The sequence below is a fragment of the Centropristis striata genome, chromosome 12, assembly GCF_030273125.1.
Source record: "Centropristis striata isolate RG_2023a ecotype Rhode Island chromosome 12, C.striata_1.0, whole genome shotgun sequence".
Classification (NCBI taxonomy): Eukaryota; Metazoa; Chordata; class Actinopteri; order Perciformes; family Serranidae; genus Centropristis; species Centropristis striata.
The window spans coordinates 30046364-30073752 of NC_081528.1; the positions used below are offsets into that span (position 1 = coordinate 30046364).

A 27389-nucleotide genomic window follows, 5' to 3' on the forward strand; every position below is an offset into this window, starting at 1 on the left:
AGAGGTGTGTGTGTGTGTGTGTGTGTGTGTATGTGTCACTGGATCCTCTCCCCCCCGGTCTCTCACCTGTTCCTCATGTAGCTGTCAGACTGGAGGGTTGAACCTGCACTCGTGTCATGTCCCATTGAGTCTGTTACCGTGGTAACATGACTGCTTCCGGTACCCGTCCTGTCTGATGAGGTCATGTGATCCTCCACTGGTTATTCTGTGCCCCCTAGGTGAGTTTGACCTGTGGCACAGGAACTGATGGTGTCAGACTTAAGTATTAAATAGATAGGAAAACTGATTTTTTTTTCTACACTTCCATTATAAACAACCAAGCACTGACATGAAAAAAGATACACAAGCACAAAATTACAGTCATCTATTATTTACTATGACAACAGCTTGGAAGCAAAGTGTCCAGCACAGGATTCTCTCAGGTTACCCCGCCTCCTAATTTTCCTTTCTCCCACTGTACCTCATCTCACACATCCTCCAATCCCCAAAACTTAAAGGACAGGTTCACATTTTTCCAGTTTGAATATTTACCCGTTTACACCCACATGCCTAGGTAGGTTTAGGGGAATGGTTAGGATTAGACCGAAAAAACTATTTTGAGCCAAAGCTTATAACAGAAGAACTGTAAGGCTAAAATGCATGTATGAGGCTTCATTTGAAAGGTAATTTATTCTACTTTCTGCACTTGTGCTTGTTTAGCATGTGGCTAAAACACCACTGAAACGACATCACTTATAAAAAACATCATCTAACCTTATCCCTACCTGCTGGCAGGCAGGTGGTTTAAAGAGGTTGAATATTTTGTCTTTGTATGGCTTATAATTTAATATATGTCATGAAAGATTAGCAAATTCTCAAACTGTTTTATGTACATTGCACACAATATCCCAACATTTTTGGAGACAGTGGTATATAATGTGAATTATGGACATTAAAAGACAGCAATGTCTTTAACTGGCTCTCAGAGTTTTGTGTAGTCTTGCCCTCTTAGTAAGTAGTTGTTTTATTTTATTTTAAAATGACTGATGGCTATAGATGTAGATTGTATCAACCCAGTAGTAAACACACACAAACACACACACACAAATATATTCATCATAGTATAACCACTTGGCATTACTGATATGAGATGAGGCAAGATTGTAAGTTTAGAAAGTTTGCTATACATTTTTCAGGACACTGTAAGGTTTACTTTGCATGTCTACCTGTACACAATCTGGGTCAGAGGAGGAGAAACGCTGCCCACAACAAGTCTGAAGCATGTGACCAAGTATTACACATTGAACCTTTAAGAGATATGTACTGCTGAATGGTGTTACCTCATGAGTAAGCTAGCAAGCAAGTTTGGATAATGCATAACTAAATCCAGGAAAGAAGACACAAGTCAATAGATAACCAATTCACATTTGTGTCATAAGAAAATCACTAATTTGCAGATGCTGTATTAATGTATGCTAACAGTAAAACTTACACAACATTTAATTATCTTTTGTAGTAGTAAGGGAGTCAATTTTCAGAGGGAAAGTGATATAAAAACCTGTTTTAGCGGTCCACTGATTGCAGTTTCATCTTCTCAATGCTGCGACAAGCCTCCAGTAAGTTCTGCTTCTGCTCTGTGAACTTAGTTGCGTTGTTGTTTCCTTAGGAACACCACAGGCGTTGGACTTTGCCAGAATCCTCCGTATCCAGTTGGCACTCAGCTTGTTCAGCCCCTCACCCAGCACTTTCACTCTTCTTCTTCTCCTCCCTCCATCTCTCCTTTTCTATTGTCCGACTAGGCATTATCTCAACTGAGGCTGTGTTTTTCTCCCCTTTAATAAATCCTCTGATTCAGAGTTTTCTCTCAGTAAATCCATGTGTTTGCTTCTCACAGAGGAGTTTTTATGATCCAGGTCCAAGAACCACTATAGTAAATGTCATTTATAAATAAATCTCACTTTAATCTCATGTATATCTGGTTACTTATTACAGTTTCAAATATGTTTGCATTCCAGGTAAGGGTCAAAAGTGCACATTTATCAAAAAGGCCATGGGGGTTTTCGTGAGCTGTCTACAAATGCATAAAAAACAATTAGGTTTTGTTTTGTCCTCGCTTGCCTCCACAGCAACTTAACACCTAAGAGAAAGGAAACATTCTTTTTTTTATTATTTTCTATTCAGCAATCTAACTATATTAAATACTAAAATGACAACACAGAAAAAATAAAGGTGCTACCTGATGTGGGTCCACGGTCTCTTTCATTAAGGCCAAAGAATAAATGCTAAAGAGAAAAACAAAAAGAGGAACAAAAACTAAAGGAACACAGGAGGGTTAATCAACAGGTGAAAAAAGGGAGAGAAGAAGAAGAGTGTCAAAAAATTAATAACATAACCCATCAGTACAGTATCACATTCTCTCTTGTATGTTTTCTCTCCGCCACAACTTTCCCAGAAACAAATGTCAATGTACCTTTTCCTCTATTTCCTTTATTTGTCTCTTTTGCAAGTCAAGCCTGTCCTCCAGCTCTCTAATTCTCTGCAAGGCAAAGACAGAAGTGGTTAGCTGGTCACAATGTGATGAAACATAACATATTAACAACATTTTGCCAAATCTCATAAACTCTAACAAAAAGAAACAGCTGTTAAACAGTTAATAAGACTGTGATCCAACTATTCCTGTATACGCTCCAAGTACCCTGCCTCTTTCCCACCATGCCTTTCTGTCTCCATGGTAGCTGTGTTGGGTAAGAATGAGCTGCCATGGCAACTGAAGAGCAGATTTAACAGTGAACAGTGGTAGTGACTCCATCTTTGAGACTTAAAACACGAGCAGATTATTCACTGACGGTCGAATTACATATGAAGTGTTACATTTGTAACACTTCTGTAAGTGTGTTCAATGATCAAAAAGCTAACTATAATACTAATTAATTGGCAAACTCAAAAGGACAGACAAAAAAGGACAAAAGGACAAAAAACAAGCTATTTAAGTCTTAATTACTACACTATGGAGTCAGCAAGAAGACTGAGAAAGTGTGTAAAATAAAGCCCAACTGTAGGGAACAGAAAACAACTTAACTGGACTTTCGAATATATCTATAAACCATCAGTAGTTTCAATAAATGTATTTGGTAAGTATATGGTTAGTATATTTCATGAGTAGTTAAAGTGACAGCTCACCCCAAAATCTAAAGCAAGCACTTTCCTCTTACTTGTAGTGCTATTTAGCACTATTATTATGTGTGAGTTGCAGAGTATTGGAAATATTGTCAATAGATATGTCTGCCTTCTCTCAGGTATAATTTGGAAAAACTCAACAGCAGTGTTTTTTTCCTGAAATTAGACCCTGCTACTGGAGATAGTACACAGACCTTGTTGTGAGCAGTTTAATGTAGGAACTATCTTCTTTCTACTGAACTGCATCCACTAGCCCTGAGGAGGGCACCATCACTGTTTAGATCATGCATCGTCACGAGCACGAGCATCTTGTTCATACGTTTTTGTATCCTTTCTTCTGCACGGTGATGCGGTTGGTGGGCATAATTCAGTAGAAAGAAGAGACTGTGGACTATCTTAACTGGTTCATTACTTCTGAAAAGAATTGATGCTGTTGAGGGTTTTTTTTGGCAAGAAAAGGAGGCATATCTACAGCTGATATCTCCAACACTGAAACAATCTAGATTAATAAATAGCCCTTCAGGTAAGAGGAAAAAAAATCTCTTTTTTTTATTTTGGAATGAACTGTTCCCTTTAAGTGTTCTTTGGTTAGAGATTAGCAGAACCATGATAGCAAGTTACAGAACAACTGATTCAAATGAAGTTCAGGGTGCTGTGGTTGTTGATCAATGAATCACATACTGTACGAGTCATGGGTGTAAAACTAATGTGAGGGCTACGGAGTGGAGGGAACTGAAGGAGTGTGGGGATTAGGGGATTCAGATCACAATGATAAACACACAGTCACTCTCACACAATCATTCTGTCTCATCTCTTCACTCCACCTCTACATAAACACTTACAGGTAGGGTTACAGGTTGCACACACAGGGATACTGCATCTTTGTCATAGCACCAGAGGTCAGGTGGGGTCAGACGTTTCGGACAGGTACCAGGGGTCAGATTGAGGGCAGGACTTAGTAACCTGACTCGATTTGTTTTAAGCCTTACCTGCTGGGCCTGCTGTAGGAGCTCCATGCGCTCCTGTAAGATCTGACTGTCAAACTGCCGGCTCTGCCGGAGAATCTGACGCCGCAGCTTGTCCACGGCTAGCCTCAGCTCCTCCCTCTGCCTGTCTGTCAGCGACTCGGCCACCGCCTGGCATGCCGGCTGCTCCTGCTGCAGAGCGCTATACAGCGTGGCCTCCAGCTCCTCGATCCTCTGCACAGCCAGCCACATACACACACATACAGGTACACAAACACACACACATACACGCACACATGGACGTGCACATGCACATGCAGAAACACGCACAGGCATGCCCAGGCACACACATGGAGGCACACATAAATGTATACACATATGCACACACACAAACAAGCACACGCAGACACGCACGCACACACACACACACACACACACGCACACACACACACACACACACACCACTGTGACCATGGCAGATATGAGGAACACTGTTCCACTTTATATTGGGGGTGATTTCGACTATGTCTTCAAATGGTAACTTTAACAAACCATTTATTCTCAGTCTCCTAGATGACCGACTGTTCTAGCAAAGTTACCATGTAAAAAACAAGCTTTCACCAACACAATATAAAGTGGGACCATAACCACAAACCAACACCAAAACTGAACAAATCAAATGGTTAGAATTATATGGAGAGTGAGCTAAGTGTTAACTTCTGCTTTCTGGGTATGGCCTATTTAAGTCAGTGAAGGGGGAGAATGTTTTAAGATCATTCATACTTTACATGAACATTAAGATCGTATTAAATCTGTTCTGTCTAGAATTCTTTGTCAACTTCACAAGTATTCAGCTTGAACCAAGTTACACGGGCATTATATCTTCAAACTACTATTTAAGAGAGAGTAGATCACCGATTGGCCTTCTCAAAAGATACAAGAGCATTAGGCCAACAAACAAGAAGCCAAATACCCCGGTCAATTCAGTGGCTAGCATTGCTGACAGAATTTAGACATCAGTGGTAAAAGATGCAGTATCCCGACACAATGCAACAAATTTTACCTTTATGGAGGATGTTGCATTCATGATGTTTAATGGGCTTTTCCAAATGTTTATGTGTCATGCTGAAATGACAATGTTGCACCCCTGCATTCCTCAATCACATTATCATGAACCATTATTCCTCATACACAACCTTGGTTAATGTTGTAATTATTATAAATGAGTGCATTTTGTCTATCTGAGAAGCCAACTTTTGAATAAAGGGACAAGTTCATACAGCTCCAGGCTCCGTACCATATAGGCCTGATCCAAAGCCTGCTTTCTGTAGTCCAACTCTTCTTCGAGGAATCCTTTCTGCTTACTGAACAGCTCCTGCAACAAGATGTGATAATACATAATACACATCGTGGTTTCACAACTGAACCAGCAGAGAACCATACAAAAAAACATGAGAATAGCAGAAAAATAAGCAGATAAATATCTTATTACATGTATACAGCAGTGAAGAGTCAAGCATTGTGTATTTGCGACTGATACAAATTAAACAGTCAGGTCATGAGAAGATTGTGTACTTAAATGGTTAATTGTTTTTTTTTTTTTTAATTATTGTAACATTTTACAAACAGACAAAAGTGTAACAAAGTAAACAGACATATTGTACAAAAGTTTAGTTGTTTTTGTTAGCGACAGTATTGTAAAGTGTTGGTGTGCATGTATGCTGGTGAGGAAATGTTGTCATATATTATTGAATATATGAATAACTCTGACCATGTGCTATAACAAGGACAGGGAAATTGATAACGTTCCTTAACTACAATGAACAATAAATATTAATAATGATAATATTGAAAATAATTACAATAATAATAAGTATAACAACAATAAGAGTGAAGTTATAATTAAAATAAATTGATATTTCACCTTGTCATTTTCCAGGTCGATCATCTTCTGTGTGAGGGCTGCCTCTGTGCTATCGATCTGCTTCAACCACTGTCCAGTGAGGATGGGGACCAAAGTGGAAAGAGGTGGGATAAGTGCTTCTCAGATGGCAAAATAGCTGTAATATTTACATGCATATTTAACCAATAAGAACCCAGACCCAGTTATCCTTAAATGAAAATTATGGGGGATATACCACAGACCAAGTGGACCACATAGAACACATTCATGATGTGTGTTTTTTTGTTTGTTTGTTTGTTTTAAATCTACCCCTAAATGTCAAAGATCTGTGATGTGACATTGGGCATTTATGGTGTTGTATGTATGTTTATGATATTTCTTATTTTACAATTAAAAAAGACACAAATTTGCCTTTTTCTTTGCATCTCCACAACATATATCAAAATTGTGACATTTATAGTGCTGTTTAACAATAAATTATTTTTCAGATTTTTAAAAACAAATAACCATTTGCCTTTTTGTTTGCATCTCCATAACATATATCAAAATTGTGACTTTAATTTGTTCAGGAAATATGGTCCAAACAAGTTAAATGCAATACAGGACACCCTATTAACGGATTAGAATTGTTAAATGGGTTTTAATTTAGCCTAGTAACAAAAAATAAGCTTTTTTAAGTCACTTCTTGTCACAGTCACATGACCACCACACCAGGGTGTTAAGTATTTGTCGCTTAGGGATTTAATGAGTTAATGTGAAGCATAAAGCTGAATATGGGATTCTAAAAGATTTAAAGTGTTTGTTACACGGGTGTCACCATGGGTTCTTATGGGTTAACTTTTTAAAAATGGCTCAAATGAGTTATGGCAACATATCTCCACTGTGTGTCAGTAAAAACACATCATGTCAGAGAGGCCTTTCACTCACCTTTTCACACAATGAGATCACCGTCCCTGCTTGGATCACAGCGACCTGCTCTTCATTTCTCAGATTCTACAGAAAATACAACAGCCAGACAAATTACAAGAAAATCTAATATTTTAATAAAAACAGCTTATTGTAATACAATAGTGTGTTTGAACTCACCCCATTATCTCCCAGGATATCCAGTTTCTTCATCAGCTCAGGAATTATTACATCCTGTACAGGGGTAAAACGCCAGACTTTGTGATTTTAAACCTTCTGTCTCACTAAAGACATTTTTGGATTTTTAGGTTTTTAATCATTTTAGCTGTGTTTATGCTTATGGCAAATATTTTGACATGGGTGTGAGGATTAAATGTCCAACCTCAGCTCCCATAAAAAGTTTATAATAAACTATGTAGCCAAAATACACATTTAATGTCCCAATTGAAATTCATCAAAACCCTGATTCTTGATCCCACGGCCATTACGGCATAAAATCATGCACTACATTAGATCAGGCTTTCAATCAGATCCCTGGTTACAAAATTGCAGTTTTTACAGTTTCCCAGCAGAATTAGCCAGGTTTGCCCTGTCGAGCAAATACATGTTACTTTCCTGGTTTACACTCACGTTATTGATGCTGAATTTAGGAAATCAAAAATCAATGTTGTTGCTAATCACTGACATATCCCAGACAGAGTAACTAAGTCTTAAAATCCCTTTAAAAAAGGGATAGTCATGATCAGGAATGGTGCTTGAAAAAATAATGTATATCCTCACACTGTTAAAATAATCGCCTATGTCATTTTTTTGTCCATTTTTTTTTTTTTTTGCCTAAATCATCTCCTCATGACGCCGGTCACCTATGGTAAAATCACCTACATCCTCAGTTGATCAGATTATGTGATTTTACCCCTTTAAGATAATGACCTATGTCAAGTGTGTGACTTAAGTGGATTTATTATGCCTAAGTCAAAATAAAATGTGACTTAGGCAATTTTTTGAACATGCCTTTGTGACTTAAGCAAGTTATGGTAACACTTTATTTTGAAAGTGTCTACATGAGCGTGTCATAAACATGATATGGAATGTGTCGTGAACATTAATGACATTAATGCTCATAATACTTGTCATGTCATGTTTCTGACAGGCTTGTGTGACTCTTAGACACCTTCAAAATAAAGTGTTACCATATCTTGCTTAAGTCACAAAGGCATGTTCAAAAAATTGCCTAAGTCATTTATTTCTCTTAAGTTACATCATTTACACACAGTGTTATTACTATGCCAATAGCCATCCTTTGTTACATCCTTTTTGAGTGAAATGATCAATAAATGTCATATGTTACACTTTTGGTGAAGTTTTTTGTGTTTCCTGCAAAACGTGAAAAAATGAGTTAGGCGATTATTTTAACAGGGTGACTATATGTGAAAATAATATTAATATGTAGTATTTTTAAGCGCTTTTAGGAAGGGATCATTTTGGTCCTCTAAGGACATCGGAGCAACTTTTTAAAGCGATACACATGTCTGTGTAAGTATGTTATCACCTTGACTCCCTCCTGGCGGCAGTACATCTGCAGGGCGCTGCTGCTGTTCTCAGGGAACGCAGACATGTGGAGGTTGAGGGCAGGAGATCTACGCTCCCTCTCCTACAGAAAATACACTTTGTTAATACTCAAATACACACACACACTCCTAAAAACACCATGACATCAGCCAAACTAACATTTCTACAGTCATGTGAAAGCTCATCATAATGTTGGTGGTGGTGCTCTGTGAATGCCAGATACTGAGTGTCAATGAGTGCAAAAAGGGAGTGAATGAGGGATTTACTTACATGACATTGAAAACATGGTCGGGGTCTGCCAAAATGAGGGTGACGGGAAACCAAACCAAACCAATAGGGAGTTTGAAAACACATGCTGGAACTACAAACTGTGAACTAAAAAAGGACGCTTTTGTCTACGGTCAGACACACATGCTTCAAAATAGATACAATATCACTAAATATGAGTGATGCTCTGCTTTTTTTTTCATTTCTAATAATAACCTGAGCATATAACAGGAATCCCCAAAATACACTTTTAACTATCAAAGGACATAAGCTTTTATCTGATGGATAATGTCAACAAAATATGGGACACACGTGCAAAAATGAGAGACAAAATGAATGAAGATGGGATAAATGTTGAACTTAAATACATTTTTATTCAAAATTATATTCATCTCAACAACATTCTTTCATTAAAAAAAATATTCCAGTTCAGTGGAGGGGGTGTGCACACAGCTGCCATGCAAAACACAGATGCATACAGAGGAGGACTAGTGTGTTTAGGTAAACAGTCTGTCTTTCTGCCTGTCTGTATGTCAAGTCACTGTATGTAGGTCTTGCGTCTGGAACTGAGATTGTTGTTGTCGCCTCCTGGTGACAGTTTGGCGTTGGTACAGTCTCTTACTTCCAGTTCAAGCACTCTGAACTCCAGCAGCTCATTCTGATCCCGAGCATCCTGAACCTCGGCCTGCAGCCGTGACTCTGCCTGCTGCAACAAACACATCTGCAAACACACACGCAGCATTATTATAACTGTTTGGTGTGTTTTATAAAGCATTATGAATACTTTGGATAATGAAATTCCTCTAGTTTTTTTAATTTAAATTATTTACAAATTGTGGCTAACTCATGCTACTGGTTGCACTTTGCTAGCCTTACATCATTTAAGATCATAGATTTTTTTTCTGAGGCCTTCAACCAATTTTTTTCGTTTGTTTTAGACTGTATTTAACTAGTAAAAAGGACTTGACCTGAATGCATATCTTGTTATATGAAAAAGAAAGGTTTTGCAGCAAGTCCACAGCTCAAAATTGAGCAAAAAAATATTGCTTTGTATTTGTCGCTGCAATCATGCAATCCAGATTGACAAGATTGAAACAGCAGAGACAAAAAAGCAAAAACAACAATAAATAGAATTTAGCAAAGCTAAAAATGACTAAATTAGGGCTTAAGTGACTGGAAAAATAAAGTAAAAATAACAAAAACTAAAACTATAGCAAAAGCTAGGCATTTAGATAGGAACTTTTATACCACATTTGTCTTAAGGTTTCTTTAAGAAACGTGAACAGTCCCTCAAAACAATGGTATTATATCAGCAATAGATCAGCAAAAAATAATTTAAGGATGCAGAGTTCTAGTTGTTGTTACGTCTGCAATGATGCAGGATCTTGACACAATGTTTCCAATTAAGGGATGCATCAATAAGTGCGTGTAGGCTAATGCAATCTACCTTCTCGTGAAGTTCCTGGTTGGTCCTGAGCAAGTACTGCTTCTCCTCCACCCATTTTGAATCCTGCCATAACAACCAAACACAACATCAGCAAGAAATGACACAAGCAGGAACAAGAAAGGAAGAAAAAGATCCCCGACAACATCTTTTGTACTTCAAAATGACACATGCTAATGTTCCATGGACACAAACAGACAGGAACAGAGTGGCAGTGGCACAAGTTTATTGACCCAGAGAAATGAAGACCTCTCCTGAGATAACAGGCAAACAGGCTGCATTCACAGTCATCCAGAGTTCACAGTAACACGGGGAATAGAAGGTGAAAAACAGCAGAGCAGCAAATCAAATTAACAGCTGGATCAAGCCACAATGGAATAGGCAACATACAGAAAACATGCAGTGGCAAAGGAAAAATCTCACAACAAATGAAGAAAATAAGAGTAGTGATATGAATATATGTCATAATTATTTCAGTCTTCCTCATGACATTCAGTATTGTTACAGTAATAATTAAGGTACCAAATGTCAAAAGTTATTTTAGTTGGCTTAGTTTTGACAAGATAGACTTTTCTTCTGCACATGCAGGAGTTTGGCTTAGTTCTCAGACCAAGATGTTTTATGATGACTCTTGTACATTATATAATATTTTCATATTCAGAAAAGATAATTAGGATCTTCACATCACAGATAGAAAGAGGTTTAAGCCTCCTCTCCAGGCTTGAAACCACCGAAACGCCCAATAAGAAGCAGAACCAACAAGGAGAGGGAGAGGGTGCGGAAGAGCATGCAGGAAGTGACATCACAGGATTCTGCGGCAGACCTGGTCAGCATAGCGCCAGCCCAGGAGCAGAGCAGCCAGACAGACATGCAGGAGGGCCAGTGAGAGCAGGACCAGTGAGCTCCTGTCTCCATCCCTCGGCTTTTTTACCTGCCCCCTCTCAGCCAGGGCCTTCTCCAGGTCCGCCATCTTGGCCTGGCAGCTGCTGAGATCCGTCTGCAGCTGCTCACGTGTCTGTGGGAGGGAAGATCAGCCATCAGGGACTAGTGTAAACTTTACATGTCATTACTAAAAAAACTTTGATAATTTACTAAACTTGTAGATTTACTTATACTTACTTCTTATTCAAAGTAAGTGCATCCTTTTTTTTTTTGCAAAATTCTGAGAGTAAAAGTGTGAGTACAAACCCTTGCCTCCCTCTCAGCATCCAGAGAGCCCCCCGTCTGCTCCTGGAGAAGGGCGTAGGCCCGTTGGAGAGCCTGGTACTCCCTGGTCAGCTGACGGAAGCGAAGCTCTGACTCTTCTCGGGTAATAGTCTTTATTTTTTTTTTTAAATTAGAAAGAAAGGAATTAAAGATATAGATATATTAAAAAATAAAACATACAAACCTTTACCTGAACTTAATATTACTGCTTGTATTTTGACTTTCTTTTATATTGTTTTTAATACCAGGGTGTGCCATTGTAATTTTATTGCGTTGTTGTCTTACACAGCAGCATAATTACAATAAAATCTCTTATCCTGTAAATTACCTTTAATGTTCTGTATTTTATCTCACCATTTATGCAGCACATGTTTCATCTCTTAGAACTATACAAGATAGTTTTAATTATTTTATTTTTTCTCACCTCTTCCAAATCCTCCTCTGGAGTTGCAGGCGTCCGGTCAGTGAGGTCAGTGTTGTAGGAGGTAAGAGAGGAGGTCTCAGAATCTATCGACTCTTCATCAAATCCAAAATACGTCTCCACAACATGCCTCTGCAGAGAGGAAGAGAGTAAACAGAGAATATGCACATTATTTTAAATAAAATCTTCCAATCCAAGATTTTGCAAGCTAATCTATAGAAAGTAAGCCAACAATTTCAACATTCCTCCAAATATATCACATCTGATTTGAGATTAAAGATTGTATCATTTTGAGTCAGTAATGCTCTTAAATCAACCACCTATCTGCTTATGTAAATAGTTTGCTTCACCAACTCCTGGTTGAAAACTTTTCCAAACCAGGTACTGTCATTCTAATGTTTAAATCCGATCATACCGGGCTAAATCTCTTTTTTTGTACTTCTTTCTTGCCATTAACATTCCCAAACCACACAGCGTCCTTACCATCATGTTTATAAGTCATCTCCTGGCAACCAGAGAAGTAGAGGCAAACTAGAGCACAGAGGCAAATGAAGGACGAGAAGTAGAGGATGAGGAGGAGGTACTCTGTCATGTTGCTACTAGATCAAAAACACCAACACAAAACTAAAAAACAATCTCCCCAAGATGAATCTATCATATCTTGGACTATACAAGCTGATTTATACAGAGCTGTGCAGGCTTTAAGCAGCGTCCAAAAAGCACAATTACTTTCCGTTGTACTCCCACACAAAATGAAAAAGCAGACACTGAAGCTTCTTGTTTCAATCAAACTACTCCGACAGAAAAAAACAAAAGGCCAGTATTCAGCTTCTGTCTTTAACGCCTAAAAAAAAGATATATATATATAATAAATTTCCAGATGCAAGTTAAAGAAGCCGCTGTGCCCAACCAGTACCAGTATCCACCTCGCCAAGGTGACAAACTGGTTCAAAGAGGAGAGCTGGGAGAAATATCTGACATGCAGCTTTAAACTCCACCTCCTAGCAACAACACAGTCTAAAATGTCCTCTTGTGTATTACCCAAAACATGCGCACAAACATGCACCACAGCAATTTTTTTTTTCTCAGTGCACCCAATTAGATATTACCTTTCCTTCTCTTTATTCACACACAAGGAAACACAAATAAAGACACAACCTGCAAACAGCACAAGTTAAGCTTGCACATTTTTAAACTGTATTAATGTATTAACGCTAAATGGTACACAATAATAAAATAAAACAACAGCATATATAAACAAACAATTTTCCACTAGTTGTGGTGATGGTTCATGCAGGAGTTGCACAGCGTGATGCTCCCAGCTGTGAGCCAAACTGTCATCACTGTCTCCTGAGCCCAATTAAACACAAGTATCCACAGAGAGGCTCACGCACACTCAATTAAAAACAATACTTAAGGATCAGTCGACCGCAGAGAAGGCAGTTGCTTAGTTACGCACCACTGGATTTCAAAACACTCATGGACACTTACTTTAGACAGTTTGAGAGGTTTCCTTCTGTTCTTTTTGCACATCACCAATCGGTCACGTTCCTAAAGAGAAGCAGACAGTACATCAAGATCAAGAAATGAGAGATTTATATTACAGAAAATTTACTTCCCAGCTTAGAATAAGAGAAAATGTATTTTGTCGGTAAATGTAAAAAGTAATTTATGACACAGTGGAAAATTATGGATTAACTAACTAATAAGTGCCCCCCTTCAATAATCAACACTTCTGTTTTTGCTTAGATTGTTTATTGTGTTTTTTGGTCATCTTTGTTGTTGTAAAAAAGTCATAAATTAACATACACAACACTTTTGACAGTACACACAAACAAAAAACTATTAATAATATTTAACAATTGAGTCTCAAAAAAAATTCACATCCAAGAATTTGAGATCCGGTGTGAGCTGCACAGGCTTCACACAGCTCAATCAAAACAACACTGTCATCAGAATATCATAATTCATGCAGAAGTGTCAAATTTTGTCTTTTTCTACCCAACTCGAGTTCAAATAAGAATGCAAGAAACTGAAAATCAAACTGTACTGATAATTGAAAAGAAGTGGTTACAGTGGGCGGCAAATAATATACTAGTAAGAATAAAGCACTTCTGAGTCAGGCTATGATGGAAAGGTAAAGATAATAATGTGGGAGGGGAAAGACGAGTGTTGATCTATAAATGAGACATTCTCTGCTGAATTAGAGATTGTAATGCCAACAAACACAACCACTGCCCCTTATGAAAATATATAACATATTCCCCTAATTACCTAGGATCCAAAAGGCAGAGAGGCACATTAAAACCAATCAGAATCGATTTCGCCACAAAACATAATGAGGTTTGAGTAAAATCATCCTGACCTGCGTGAGCTCGTCAATGATGCCTCGTTGCTCAGAAACCTGCAGCTTGAGGAACTCCACTTCCTGTTCCTCGTGGGCGTGGCTCAGGTCTGTCAGGGAGCTTGGCCGCTTCAGCTGGGACTGGATGGTCTGCTGCTGGGAGGGAGGCCGAGAGGTGGCGGCTTTTTCCTTCTGTGGGAGGGGGAAAGACAGAGAGAGAGAGAGAGAGACAAAATTATGTTTGTATCGAGAATTATTTCACACTTTCCTCAAACAGCCACAAGAGGTCCTGCTTCTTTTGGATGACATTGTCAGGGACACTCAAAGTAGTGAAACAAAATCCCTCTTCCTCTACAGATTTAAACTCTAACATCTGCTATTATCTGCTAGCATTGTGTGATTTAGTGATTTGAAAGAAGAGAACAGACATTCGTAGTAAAACATAAACTGGTTCTCACCATCTCAGCATTGTCTCGGCTCAGGTTCTTCAGTTTCTCCTCCATGCGTTGCAGCGTTTGCAGGAGGTCATCATTTTTCTTGGATAGCCGCTTATTCTTCTCAAACATAGGCTTCATCTGGCTCTCGGCCTCTCTCACCCGCTTTAACTGGACAGAGGAAGGAAACAGGGAGGGGAAACAATGTAATCGTAAGTCTTCTTGTGACACGGCATTTCCATTTTAAGCAGGAGAGGCAGATCAAGGCTGTTTCATAGGCATGTATGTTCATTTATGTGTGTATATCTGTTAGTGTAACAAAATCTGTGTGTGTAGTTGAATGCTCATATTCACTACATGCATGTACTGATGTGTGTCTCTCACCAGTTCATTCCTCTCGTCAGCCAGCAGTGCATTTCTGTCCTCCAGTTTCCTGATGACCGAGTGGAGCTCTGCAATCTTCAGCTGGAACCTCCTCATGTCACGCTCCTCCACCTCCTGTGGAGCAGGGGGGAGAGGAGAGGAGGAGGAACAAACAAACTAAAAAAGGGAGTACATGCAGGCAGGCAGGTAATTATGGTGGATGGGAAAGAGGAGATGATGGGTGGAGGGTGAGATGAAAATTCACTGTGCAACTGTGAACCTGTATACACAGTATATTCACAAGCTTCTCATGAATACATGAGCTGTATGTGCAGGTGAGACTTAATGTACAGATATACAACTCCATGGCATGATTGATTGATGTTTTGCCTAGTTACTAGGGGAAAATAAGTCTGAATGTATCTCTGAGTTTCCTTTAAAGCAACTACAAGCAGTTACTAACTTGTTATGAAACAATCTTAATTTAATACTGAGGCCTCTAAATAACCTACATAATCATCTGCTGATTGTCTTGTTTGCTTATTTCTAAATAGTATTCTCAACATTTGTCACCAGGTCCGATTCCCTGCAAAATTAAACGGAACGATTAACGGCACAACTGGAGCCTTTGTTTACGTTTCCCCAAGCAAACTCTGGCAGTGAGAAGCATGTTAGCCATTTAAAAGGACGCAGGATGAACACAAAAATGAACGCTCCTTAAAATGTATTTAAAATAAAAAAGGTCAGCCTGCCAAAAGACCTGCTAAAGAAACAAAAACACATGCACTATAATTCTAATATGTATTTTATTCTCACAATTTAGAGTCTAATAAAAGTTTGAGTCTTGATTATACAATTACACTTTTTCTCCTGTGTTTTTTTCATTATTATTTTAGTTGCTTTGTCAACCTTCAACAATCATACTGTGTCTTTCGACAATGTAAGGTTTTGCACTCATTGTATGGAAATTAACACTTTCGCAAAAGGCTTTCTACATCACCAGTAAAGGAAAAGAAAAAAGCCATCAAAAATGAATGCCTGAAAAGTACCTGTTTTTATGAGAAGGTGGGCCCCAGTTACAGACTATATTGCTTAAGACTCTTATATGCTATTATTATCTAAATTATCCCTTTTTATTTATTTATTTATTATTATTTTTTTTAGGGAATACAGAACCAGATAAAATATGTGTAATACCCTTTACAGTGCCATTTGTGTGACAGATGAGACCCAATCTCAAGATGTTTTGATTTGTTTTCCTTTGTGATGTTAATTGCCTGTAAATGTGCATTAAGGCAATAAAGTAAAAAAAAAAATGAATGCCTGGGACATAACTTAAATGTATTTTGGTTTCAAACATGTAGAGCGTGTGTACATGTCAGAATGCCCGTGACATTAATGCATTCATGCCCATGTACAGATGCATGTGCTTACCTGGTTGTTGAGCAGTTCCGAGTTGTCCCCCAGCCCAGGCATCAGCTCTCTCTTGGGGCTGCCATGATTGTGTCTCTCAGCCTCTCGTACCTGACCCAGCTGCTCATCCAGAGCTTCTTTCTGAAGCTGGAGCTTTTGGGCGAATCCGGACTGCACCCCCAGCTCCCTTTCCAGGGCACACATGACCCGGTCCTTTGCCTTCAACTCATCCATCTATTAGACGGATGGATAGGAAGGTGGTGAGTCAAAGACAGTTGAACATTAAATCCCAGTTCCTGAAAACATTAATAATAAACTATAACATGTAGTCCAGAAAAATGAAATTCAGCATTTTAGGATCTGTCTTACATGAGGTTCATTGTACATCTGTTTCACTGATGTGCAGTTAGGCATGAGGCAACTTTTTCTACACTACTTTTTGTCTACACCTTCAGTCTAAGAAGCTGTATGCTCCGATGGCCAAGAACAGAATAAAAGAGCAACACCGTTTTAACTTTTAAAATAAAATGCTTTAGCTGTGATTAATTTATGAAGCTTTGTTCTTACTTGGCATTCACACAACTCACACTGACAAATGTTCCTACTTCTACTTCCTTCAGTATTTTGTTCTTTAACACTGGTATTTCCTGCACTGCCCGCTCTCCATCAATGAGCTATATTTACGCTTTTACGACTCCCGGTTCCAAATTTAATAAAGTCTCCTTGCTGAAACATTCCTTTGCTAACTATAATGCAAGTTCTAGGTATACATACTTTTATTTATGCAAATAAGCACCACATGGTGAGATATGCTAAGACAGACAGTGCAGCAATTAGCCTCTAACCTCTATACAATATCAGTGAGAACAGATGTTGGTGTATGACGGACTGTTGGTGATATTCAAATAGGGTTGAGGCAGATAAGGACTATAAAATAACAGCTGCTGGGTTTGTCAAGCTAACCTTTCACAGGAACAATAACAGATGGTTTATAGGGCAGTCTCAGATCTATTTTTCTGCGTGTACTTTCTTTCTTTACGGCACATTTTGAAGTGTGATTAATGTTGACTTGTTCTGATGGACATAAGAGGACATTTTCCAACGGGGAAGTGATCATTCATGGCATCAAATTTTATAGGCCCTAAAGCAAGTATATCCTCAGCAGTGTCTTATGGCAACATTTTAAATTTAGAATCCTTTTTATCTTAAGACTTGGCTAATGGCCATGTCAGTTTAAGATAAGACATACGAGTGTCTCTAGTGTGTGTCTTCCCAGCAGCTTGTGGTCTCACCAGTCTGCGGATGTCTCTCTCACAGTCCCGTTTGATGCGGTGCACCTCATCCTGGTGCTGTTGGTAGGCTGTACGGAGATCTGCTGCTTTGGCTTTATCAGCCTGTAAAGCATTTGCGTGCGCCTCCTCAGCCTGCTTCCTGGCTGTCTTATGCTCCTGGATCTAAGAAAAGAAAACAATATATTATTAATAAATTAATAAGAAAAACATGAATAAACACACAACCAAAGACAACAAAGAGAGAGACACTCATGCATGCCATAACACATGTCCTATCCCATTAGACAGTTGTAACGATAGATAGCCTGTTTGTCTGGAAAGGTTACAACAAAACAATAGCTTGGCAACAGGCTTTTCCACCCTGCTTCCTGTTTTTCAGCAGCATATTGACAAAGTTTTACACAGTCTCACACCAACACTCTACACACACACACGCACGCACGCGCGCGCGCGCGCACACACACACACACACACACACACACACACACACACACACATAATGGTTTTAGAATGCCAACTTTCAGAAAAAAATGTTTGTCTTTATCAAAGAACTACAATGCTGTCAGAAAATATCCAATCTGCAAAAACTTTGCAACAATTACGATATCAAAACCTACTTAAATTTAACAGAAAAAACAACAAAAAAGCCACCACAATTGAGTGCTTTGAATATAGTGGTGTTGTGGGTGCAGTGGCAATGAACCAGAACTTTGAGGCACATTGCAATGAGCTGTACTTTATAAGAAACAGAGCATACCAGATGTTGATTGAAAGCAGCATTAGGATTAGTACTTGGGTGTAATTGGGTGAAGTCACCGTTATTATGTCAATACTGTTTCACAATCTTTAACAAAAACATAATTAATACTGCATTGCTGTCACCAAAATACACACTACAACCTACCTCCTGCTGTAGCTTTATCCTCTCCCCATCAAAAGCTCTCCTGGCCTCCTCCCGAGCCTCTCCCAGAAGAGCATTTTTCAGCTTGTCAGCAGCGCCATCTCTCAGTGCATTCACAAGCCCTTGGAGCCTCTGCACCTCAGCATCCCGGATCTTGATTGCCCTGGCCAGCTCGACTTCATGCTGCCGCGCCAGGGTCTCGCGGGCAGCCGCTGACTCACGTAGCTTTTCTTCATGGAGTTTAGCACGCAGGTCTGTGAGTGCCACAGCATGTTTGTGCTGCTCAAGCTCCCGAGCCTGTCGCTGCTCCTGGAGCCGCTCACGGAGCTTACATATCTGAGAGAGCAACACATTTTGCCATGAGAGGTGCATAAGAAGTACGATTATCATACAAATAACAGGGCTCTGCTGTGCTCATCCAGCGTAGCACTGTGATGCCTTCATTAGCAAGTTTGTGCTTTAAGACCTGGCAGCCTAAAACTAAATGGATGAACAGCGATTGAGTTGTGATTTATTCCCCAACAGGCAGCAGTAGACACTTGAAAGGAGAACAGTTATGGTTAAGGTGCTGGCTTAAATAAATATTAAATCAAAAAGAATTTTTCCTTGCACATCTCTATATCCTGTCTGCACAGATTCATTCATGTGATGATAAATAATTGTATTTGATGGATCTGTATACTTGTCCCACCCTAACTGTCAATATTATGCTTTATGCTCTGCTGTTGACATTGCTTCACCCACTGTTTCCAGTGTTTCCCCTATCATTGCCTTAATGGGACCCCACCCACCCCACCCCGGGAGAGAAACTTTTTTTATTTTTATTAATTTATGTCCACTCATTTAATTTCAGCTCAGAGTTCAGAATATTTACTGTGTTCTACTGTCATTAGGGTTTTACTATTTTATCTCTGTGTTTAACTGAGAGTGGGGCTCGTCAACTAGTGATGGTGCAACAGACAAAGCAGATAGACAACTTTCACAAGGCTGTTCACAAACTTGTTGTATTATATATGCCATCACCGCTTTTTTCAACGGACAGTGTAAGAAAGCCATGCGTAACAGCCACTAATAAATATAAGGCTGGGTGGCCATGTGGTGTACATTCATCATGATATTTGCATTATTTACACCTTGTAAGCGAGACACAGGAAAAAAAATTAACATTCAGTGAAAATCCAACTTGTGGAACTTAGCTCCTATTATACATACAACTTCTTCATAAGTGTGCTTGTATAGAATATTAGCTGCAGTGAAAAGGCATTTTAAGCCTGCATGAATACCTAAATCATGTATAAATAAATCTTTGAAAGGGCCCACCCTCTCCTTCCTCTGTTTCTATTATGTTGATTTAAAGGGGGGTACCTCTCTACTGTCACCGTCATTTTTCAATACAAGGCCTCCACTGCCTCCTCCTCTTCCTCCGCCTCACCTTGCTCCGCTCCTGCTGCAGCTCTATCTGGGTATCCATGAGTTTGCTCCTCAGTTCTTCGTTGGTGGCCTGCACCGAGTCAGCCATCACCTCCGTTTTCTCCGGCTTCCTTCCCTTTTTAAAGGGTGGGGCCGCAGGGGGCGTGGTTGAGGACATAGCACTCTGGCCGTCTGATCAGGACGGACATAAGAGTGCCAGGTGTGGCGAAATGGAGGAGAGAGTCAGTCGCTGCTCCTCCTCCGTGCGAGGCCATGCATCATCATCATATCGTTGTCAAGTCTACATCATTGCTGGAGGTTACTGAGAGTTTCTGATTGAAAGGGACAGACAGAGAAAGTGAGAAAAAGAAAAAAGGTGAGTCAGAGTTAAAAAACTGGGCTACACCAAACGACTCTGCACAATGCACTGGACCCTTGCCACATGACGCACTCCAGTCTAGGGAAAACAGACTATTTTTGGGACTAACATTTACACTCTCCTCTGTCACCCTCTTTGCTCCAATATATACACGTGGGTCATTTATCATCATCCTATTCCAGTCCCTGGGCTGTACTTAGAAGCACCATAGTGCATGAAAATGTGTCTGGCCACCATTGTTATGGTCCCTGGCCTCCCATATCACCCTAACAATTCTTTCACAACACTTTCAGTAGAATAATAAATTCATTATCTACTTTTAATGATTACTTTCTTCAGAGTTTCTGTTCTGGACCTGCACAAATGCTGTACAGACTTAAGAAATGTCCTAGTATAACTGTAGCCCACTTAACATACTAATCATCCCATATCACATCAGCAGTCCTTCACTGTACCGCTAATTCTCTGAACACTGTTTACACGAATGGAGTTCAAGAGAAATCTTCTTGTAAAATATCCATTTGTCCATCTTTTCTATGGCCTTTTTGTCTTCACCCCTTGTATATAAATCCATTTATCCATTAGTGCTGTACAATTGCAATAACACAGGTTGTCTATTCTTCAGCTTGAACCGGAGGTGACATTTTACCTGCCAGTTTTAATATCTGTCAACAGTATGCTGGCTAATGTTAGCTTAAAGGGCTAGAATATTAACTGTTAATTGGCAGCACTGTTAACAGCTCTGGCTTGTATCTCTCATTGGATATTGATTTGAACTACTGAGTATTTTTTAACTACTGAATAATCATTGTTTTAATGTTCTTTCAATCAGCTTTGAAAAGGCTTGGTACATGGTATTAGGGTTGTCAAAAGTATCGATACTCAAGAAAGTATCGATACTAAAACGTATCCGGATACAATACTCATTTTCAAAAGTATCGAGTATCTGAAGCTTGTTATCATAGTTGCAGTTTCTTTTTGCACAACTGTTTATTATTATAAATATTTAATCTGTGGTTCTGTTAATTTTTACGTGTTGCATTTTTCTTGTTAATAAAAGTATTTCTGTTCAATTTTGGGGTCCTGTTTTTATCCTTGTGGTATCAAAAATGGTATTGAGTATCGAATATTTTCCTGAGTATCGGTATCGAGTTGAAATTTTTAGTATTGTGACAACCCTACATGGTATATACAGTATTTAATAATGGCAGGGCATCAGATCACGTGGAATAGTCTTTATACATACATGCTATAGAGGCAGACTCTGATACAAACATATCAAACATGATTAAAATGATCAGGGTGGCCCTGATGAGTCTGCGAGCAGTTTGAGAGGTTAAACTGGATCTGTAAATCCCTCACATGAACATCTGTACTGACCAAGATTCCAGACCAGATTTGTCCAACTATTCGGATGGCTGAATTGGGGATAAATAAGACAGAGACTCCTGTAGTCTGGGCTGGCCTAATCAATTATTCAACTAGTGTAAAAACAAGAAAGCTATCACTGATATGCACTGACTAAGCTAAAAAAGTGTGACATACAATTGAACCACACAAACCAAGGCAAACAGAAACAGGATTCAAATTGATGATTAGTTTACCTTACTTCCCGCTGTAGACAGACTACAGCTGTGTAAGCAGGTGTATTTTTGGCATATTTTGTTATAGATTTGTTGCTACAATGACACACATTCAGCGAGCTGAAAGTGGACTCCTCTAATCTCTTCCTGGAATGAATTGTAACCCAGTAACCTTCCAGTTCTTTCTGCTGACAATCAAATAAATAATGCAACGATTAGGGAGCTACAGCATTAAGACTGCAGGGGCTTCCATCTTTTTCTACACACACACATTACTAAACATTCATACAACATACACAGATGGCAGCAGTAGTTACCAAGGCAACCCTTGCTCTCAAAAACAAATTCCTCTTGTAGCAAAGGATGATGGGAAGAAGGAGTCTCATGGCGGATTGGAAGCACTCAAATGCATTGTATAGAGGCTGCACATTTGAAAAAGCACACATAAACGCACACATGGTTTGTTATCTGGTCCGATCTCTGAGCCGAGGTTGACTGAGAGACAGAAATGCATCGATGCTGGAGGGGGAGGAAGATTTCTTCCACATGGATTCTTACACAGCACACACAGTCAAATGTTGGGAACCGGTGGGGATGGAGAGAAAAAGAATGAGAGACAGTATGAGAGCCTATAAGAGAGGCAGAGAGGAGGAAAGAGTAGGAGCAGAGTGAGGCAAAACATGCAGCCCTCTACAAGAGAAACCTTCATCCATCTCCCCTTTTAAACCCCTCCACCACGATTTGCTGGCATGGTGAGGTTACCAAGCTGAGGCAATCAGTGATCTCACTCTCATTCACAGAGACAGACAGAGAGACAGAGAGAGAGAGAGAGAGAGAGAGAGAAAGGGAGAGAAAGGGAGAGAGGAATCATTCACACACAGAAAGCATTAACACAAGCACACACTCTGAGTCTTACACACAGCAACTTGAGACAGATACAGCTGACATCTATTCGCACAAAAGCCCTCTACACTTATTCACATGACTAAGAAACATATCTAACAGTAAGCAAATAGACCTGACTGTACTGGAATATGCACACTTTTACAAAAAGATTTATGTACACTTTCCACCCTGCTGCCACCGCTTTGAGCATGTTTATGCATGTCTGTGCCATTTCCGGAGACCAGGTGTACCCACGCTAAAATGGCTGAAAGGTATGATGGATGGCTTCACAGGTTTTTCTTCATAGGGGAAGGAATGATGAAATGCTTGCACTCAGTAGAAAAAGAAAGCAAGACCGTAAATGGTCAGATGCCTGTAATAATTTCTATACATATTTGTCTTTACACATTTAGGGTCAGAGCTAGTTTAGTGATAACCTTTCTAACATCACAACAGAACTCTTTATCAATAATGTATACATTTTTCACTTGACAAGAGTCCAGATTTCCCCATGTGTATAGGCACAAACATCAATCACACACAGTTCCCACAAAGCCTTCTGGAGCGACACGTTCCCAAGCTGGCAGCCACAACCAAACCCTGAGAGTTTATAGGGGAAACTAAAGCATTTTATAGGGGCACCAAAAAGCTAATGAGCACCTTTCATTTTCACAGAAGCAAACAAAAGCCAGCACAGGTCATAGACCTTAAATTACCTCATCCACTCCAATAAATGCAGTCAACAAGCTTATATTCCGCTAGAGAGCCCAAATATTTAAACAAAAACCTTTTAACAGATAACAGTCATCATAAATCCTGCTATCACCAACCTAGCTGAAGCTAAAGAAAATAGCTACGACTCACCAAGTCACTAAGATTATATTTTGCAAAGAGTAAAACATAAAACAGAACATAAAATAATACTACAACAAAAAAATGCACCTTCAAGGTCTTTTTAAATGCAGTGAGTGTAGCATTGGGACAACCAGCTTAAACAAACAATCAGCTTAAACAAAACTAAATCATTCGATGGAAACTGCAAGCATAATGGAGGGTTTTAGCTGGTAACTGGCTATAACTGGTTGGTGTTGAAATCTTGATCCTTTCATAGGCTGAATAATGTGTTACAAACATATAGTTAGTTTCCTAACTTGTTCAGGAAATCCCTTTTCTGTCTGTGAAATGACAGGCCTAGGGTTACAACACTTCACTGCTTGGTGGAATCTGAAACCATCATATTTTTGCCATCGATCCTTGAAAATTAACCTTATCGTATAATTGTTTCAGTCCTATCTGAGATATCTGTGATTGGCCAAAATCAGCCAGTAAAAATTAGCAGATTGACATATTGGTCAGACTACATTTACTTAAGTAATTTGATGACATGTTTGTGATAAAGAAATATGTAATACTTACACTTCATTCTTAAGCATAGGTTTTATATATATATATATATATATATATATATATATATATATATATATTATATATTATATATATATCAAAACATGGGTATGGGTTAAAAATAAAGTAAAACTTTAGTAGACATCTTGGAATGGTCACAAGCGTGTTACACACTCACAGATGGACCTCCTCTGAGCTAGACAGACCACACACACTCACATAGTGTCAAACATTAACTAGACTTCAGTGAAACATGCAGGCCCAATAAATACATAAAAGAGCTGCAAATGGGAGCTGAAACAAAGACTCATTGCTTCTCTGTCTAGGTCAAAAATCAACAGTGAGGGTGAGGACAGAGTGACATGTACTCCTGTTTACAGTGCAGATTCATTACAACGCCTCACAGGCTTATATGTGGACACAGCGCACATACATTCTCATTGTAGTTGTATCAGCATCAGCAGAGTACAGACTGCCGAACAGGTCTGGCCACAGTCCAGACATCCCTCCACAGTCCAGACACACATACACACACACATACAGGCACTCAGCAGTCTAGCGATACTCCAAAGACACTGTAAAGATCCCACTTAGACACTGAGTAAACCAGCCAAGTGCTGCACTAGTGGAGCATATGACCTACAAACTACTACGCCAGCAGAACAACTACGAGTTACTGACCCCAATGACTAGTCAACCCAAACAGATAAACAAGAGTCTCTCTGTTGCTTTGTATATTTGTCTGTGTGTACAAATGCATGCCATCTTCTCAGTCATTCCATTGTTTTGTATATTGTTAAGGGTTTAGATCAATAGCACCTACATGGTCATCCCATTGCGAGGTGTGCTTTTTTGTCTTTGCATATGTGTATCTATGTGCGGGTATGTTTTTGCATGCATGGGTGCATCTGTGTTAGCAGTGATAGCCTTTCTCCCCTCACAAAGACATGATAGTGCAGTCAGTAATGTGATTAACCTTGCCTCACCCTCTCTCTCTGACTACACTGCACATAATTCAGCACTGGCTGGTTAATATTTACCCCCTGGCTTACACTTAAACGTTAATACAGTATAGACATTTACATTTATCTGTCCTATTCTTTGAAGCAATGAGAGTTATGCACATGTGGGTACAGTCCGCGGGGATTATCCTGGTAGCAGCCTGTTACTCAAAGTGTTACAATCAGGGGTGTGGAGGGAGAGACAGGACGATGAATGAAGAATAAGTGGCATGAATTAAGTTACGGAGAAGAGTGTGGATAAGGGCAGGGGGGTGAGGGGGAAAAGAGGGGGGAAACTAGGGCTAGGCAAAATAATGATAAATATCACCAAACAATACAAACATTTTTTATCAATTTTATCTCATATTTTGTATAATGTTCCTATCGCAATGCTGACAGCAATATTTACATCTTTGAACAACGCTTGCAGATAGAGCAAAGCAAATCTGTGTTTTTGTTACATGTATGGAGTATGAAGTAAAACAGGCTTTGCCATGTTATGTCATATACTCTAGACTATTTATCTAATTACTACATAAAATGCTCTATTGTGATATATATTGTTATTGAAATATGAAATGACCTAGGATATAAGATTTTGGCCAGCACTTTGGGAACTATAAGAGTCCTGGTGAACACCAACATTCATTGATGCTATACGCATCCAACCTGTAACCCAATATGTCAGGTTGAGGTCATGGTGAAAAAAATACCATTAAGTAAAAATAAATAGACAGTGATCCTATCTTCCTGTCAAAATAATCCTTATAGTTTATGTTCCAGTACCTGCATGAGGGCGGCCCCTTAAACAGGATCAGTTAAAACAACACATGCAATGGGCACAGCATGCATGCTAGTTTTTAGAGCATGCCCTGAGCAGGCTGATCAAACAGAAGTGGGTGTGCAACACATGTTGGCTGTCCACTGGGGCAGATTTACGAGACTCTGGAGCAGTCTGCTACAGCAGCAGAGCTGTTATGACAGACCCCCCCCCGGTAAACACAGCCTTGTACATGCATGGTAGTGTGGTAAAAGAGATATGGTGGGGATGTTGGGGATGGCTTAATGCGATGTGGCCAGCTCTCTAATGAGCTGTCAAATGGGAGATTATAGGGTGGAGTGCTGCTGGAAGGAGCGCTTTTACACTGCTGACAGCCTTGCCTGCCTGTCCGGCTTACCAACCACACCCCACGGCGACATGCATGGGGGGCTGCGGCTGCAGCATCCTCCAGCCACAGAGGTCGGATGTCCTTGCACTCAGGCTGTAATGTGTTGAAGCACTGTCATGTAGCATTTCTAGCGGGTTTTTCCAGTGTGATCACAGACTACTATGGTCCATATCCCACCAGGGGCCTCCCTTATACTGGGTAGGACTCTGGGAGAAACATCGGCACTAAGAAAACGTATCAGGAGGATTAGGACAGTTGAACATTAATCGCTTGTGTCGGGTAATGTTACCATTACGCTTCCTGCTTCCTCTTAAGCTAGCTGGCAGAGTCACACAGGTTCACGATGCAGGCAAAATTCACATCCCTGTCTGGGTCGATATGAGGCTTGGCAGTTCCTGTTGGTCGCCCCAAAACTCACACCATGAGCCAGATATTATGCCAACGGCTGTCCGTCAACGGTGCTGCTCCGTACGCGGATGAAACACGGATGTTGGATATCAAATGTCACGCCAGCTAACCGCCTGTCACTCTTCAAGAAGTTGTTTATCTAGAAAACTTACCTGAAATGGAGGTCCGGTGGTCACAAGTGGCCTGATGTTGAGACGGAGCTGCCTAATTTGCTCCACAGCCAGAGGGAGGCTGGGCTTCGGCGTGTGTTCAGCTGAATTAACTCACCTCCGGCTCTCAAAAGACGCCGAGCTCAGCTAACTGCGACCCGTTTACAACTTTATTCCTCGGAAATTACACACATTTTCCCAGCACAGCGGCTGAAGATGTATTTCCAGCACTGGTACCATCCTCCAGCAGCTACAGACTGGACTCAGCTGCAGGCTTCTCCTCCTCTAGCGCGCCGCACATTGACATATTCCTCCACGCCCACATACACACACACACATACACATACACACTTGAGTGCACGCGCGACGTCATCCGCTCCTTTACATTTCAAAGACATGAGTAAAGGAATAGATAAA

General features: G+C 39.8%; 1 protein-coding gene across 1 annotated transcript; it reads right to left on the minus strand.

Annotated features, from left to right (window-relative positions):
* Window positions 1-1962: 1962 nt before the first annotated feature.
* jakmip1 (janus kinase and microtubule interacting protein 1) lies at window positions 1963-27389 on the minus strand. Its single transcript, XM_059346005.1, has 22 exons — window positions 26976-27389; window positions 20017-20326; window positions 18588-18920; window positions 17684-17845; window positions 16413-16625; window positions 15000-15113; window positions 14640-14786; window positions 14203-14373; window positions 13329-13388; window positions 11841-11969; window positions 11399-11527; window positions 11142-11225; window positions 10214-10276; window positions 9389-9487; window positions 8480-8581; window positions 7111-7164; window positions 6952-7017; window positions 6046-6114; window positions 5419-5496; window positions 4146-4355; window positions 2216-2515; window positions 1963-2116 (listed from the first exon to the last, which is right to left on the minus strand). Exons 2-21 carry the CDS (start codon window positions 20170-20172, stop codon window positions 2441-2443), a joined length of 2514 nt encoding a protein of 837 aa, XP_059201988.1. The 5' UTR covers window positions 20173-20326; window positions 26976-27389; the 3' UTR covers window positions 1963-2116; window positions 2216-2440.

Bases quoted from the DNA above. Each gene is read 5' to 3' on its own strand.
- jakmip1 (XM_059346005.1), bottom strand. From the start codon at position 20,172: ATGTCCTCAACCACGCCCCCTGCGGCCCCACCCTTTAAAAAGGGAAGG. The intron at 14,787-14,999 runs GTGAGAGACACA...TCCTCTGTCCAG, and splicing joins CTGACGAGAGGAATGAACTG to TTAAAGCGGGTGAGAGAGGC. The intron at 7,165-8,479 runs GTGATAACATAC...ACCCCTGTACAG, and splicing joins GCCGCCAGGAGGGAGTCAAG to GATGTAATAATTCCTGAGCT.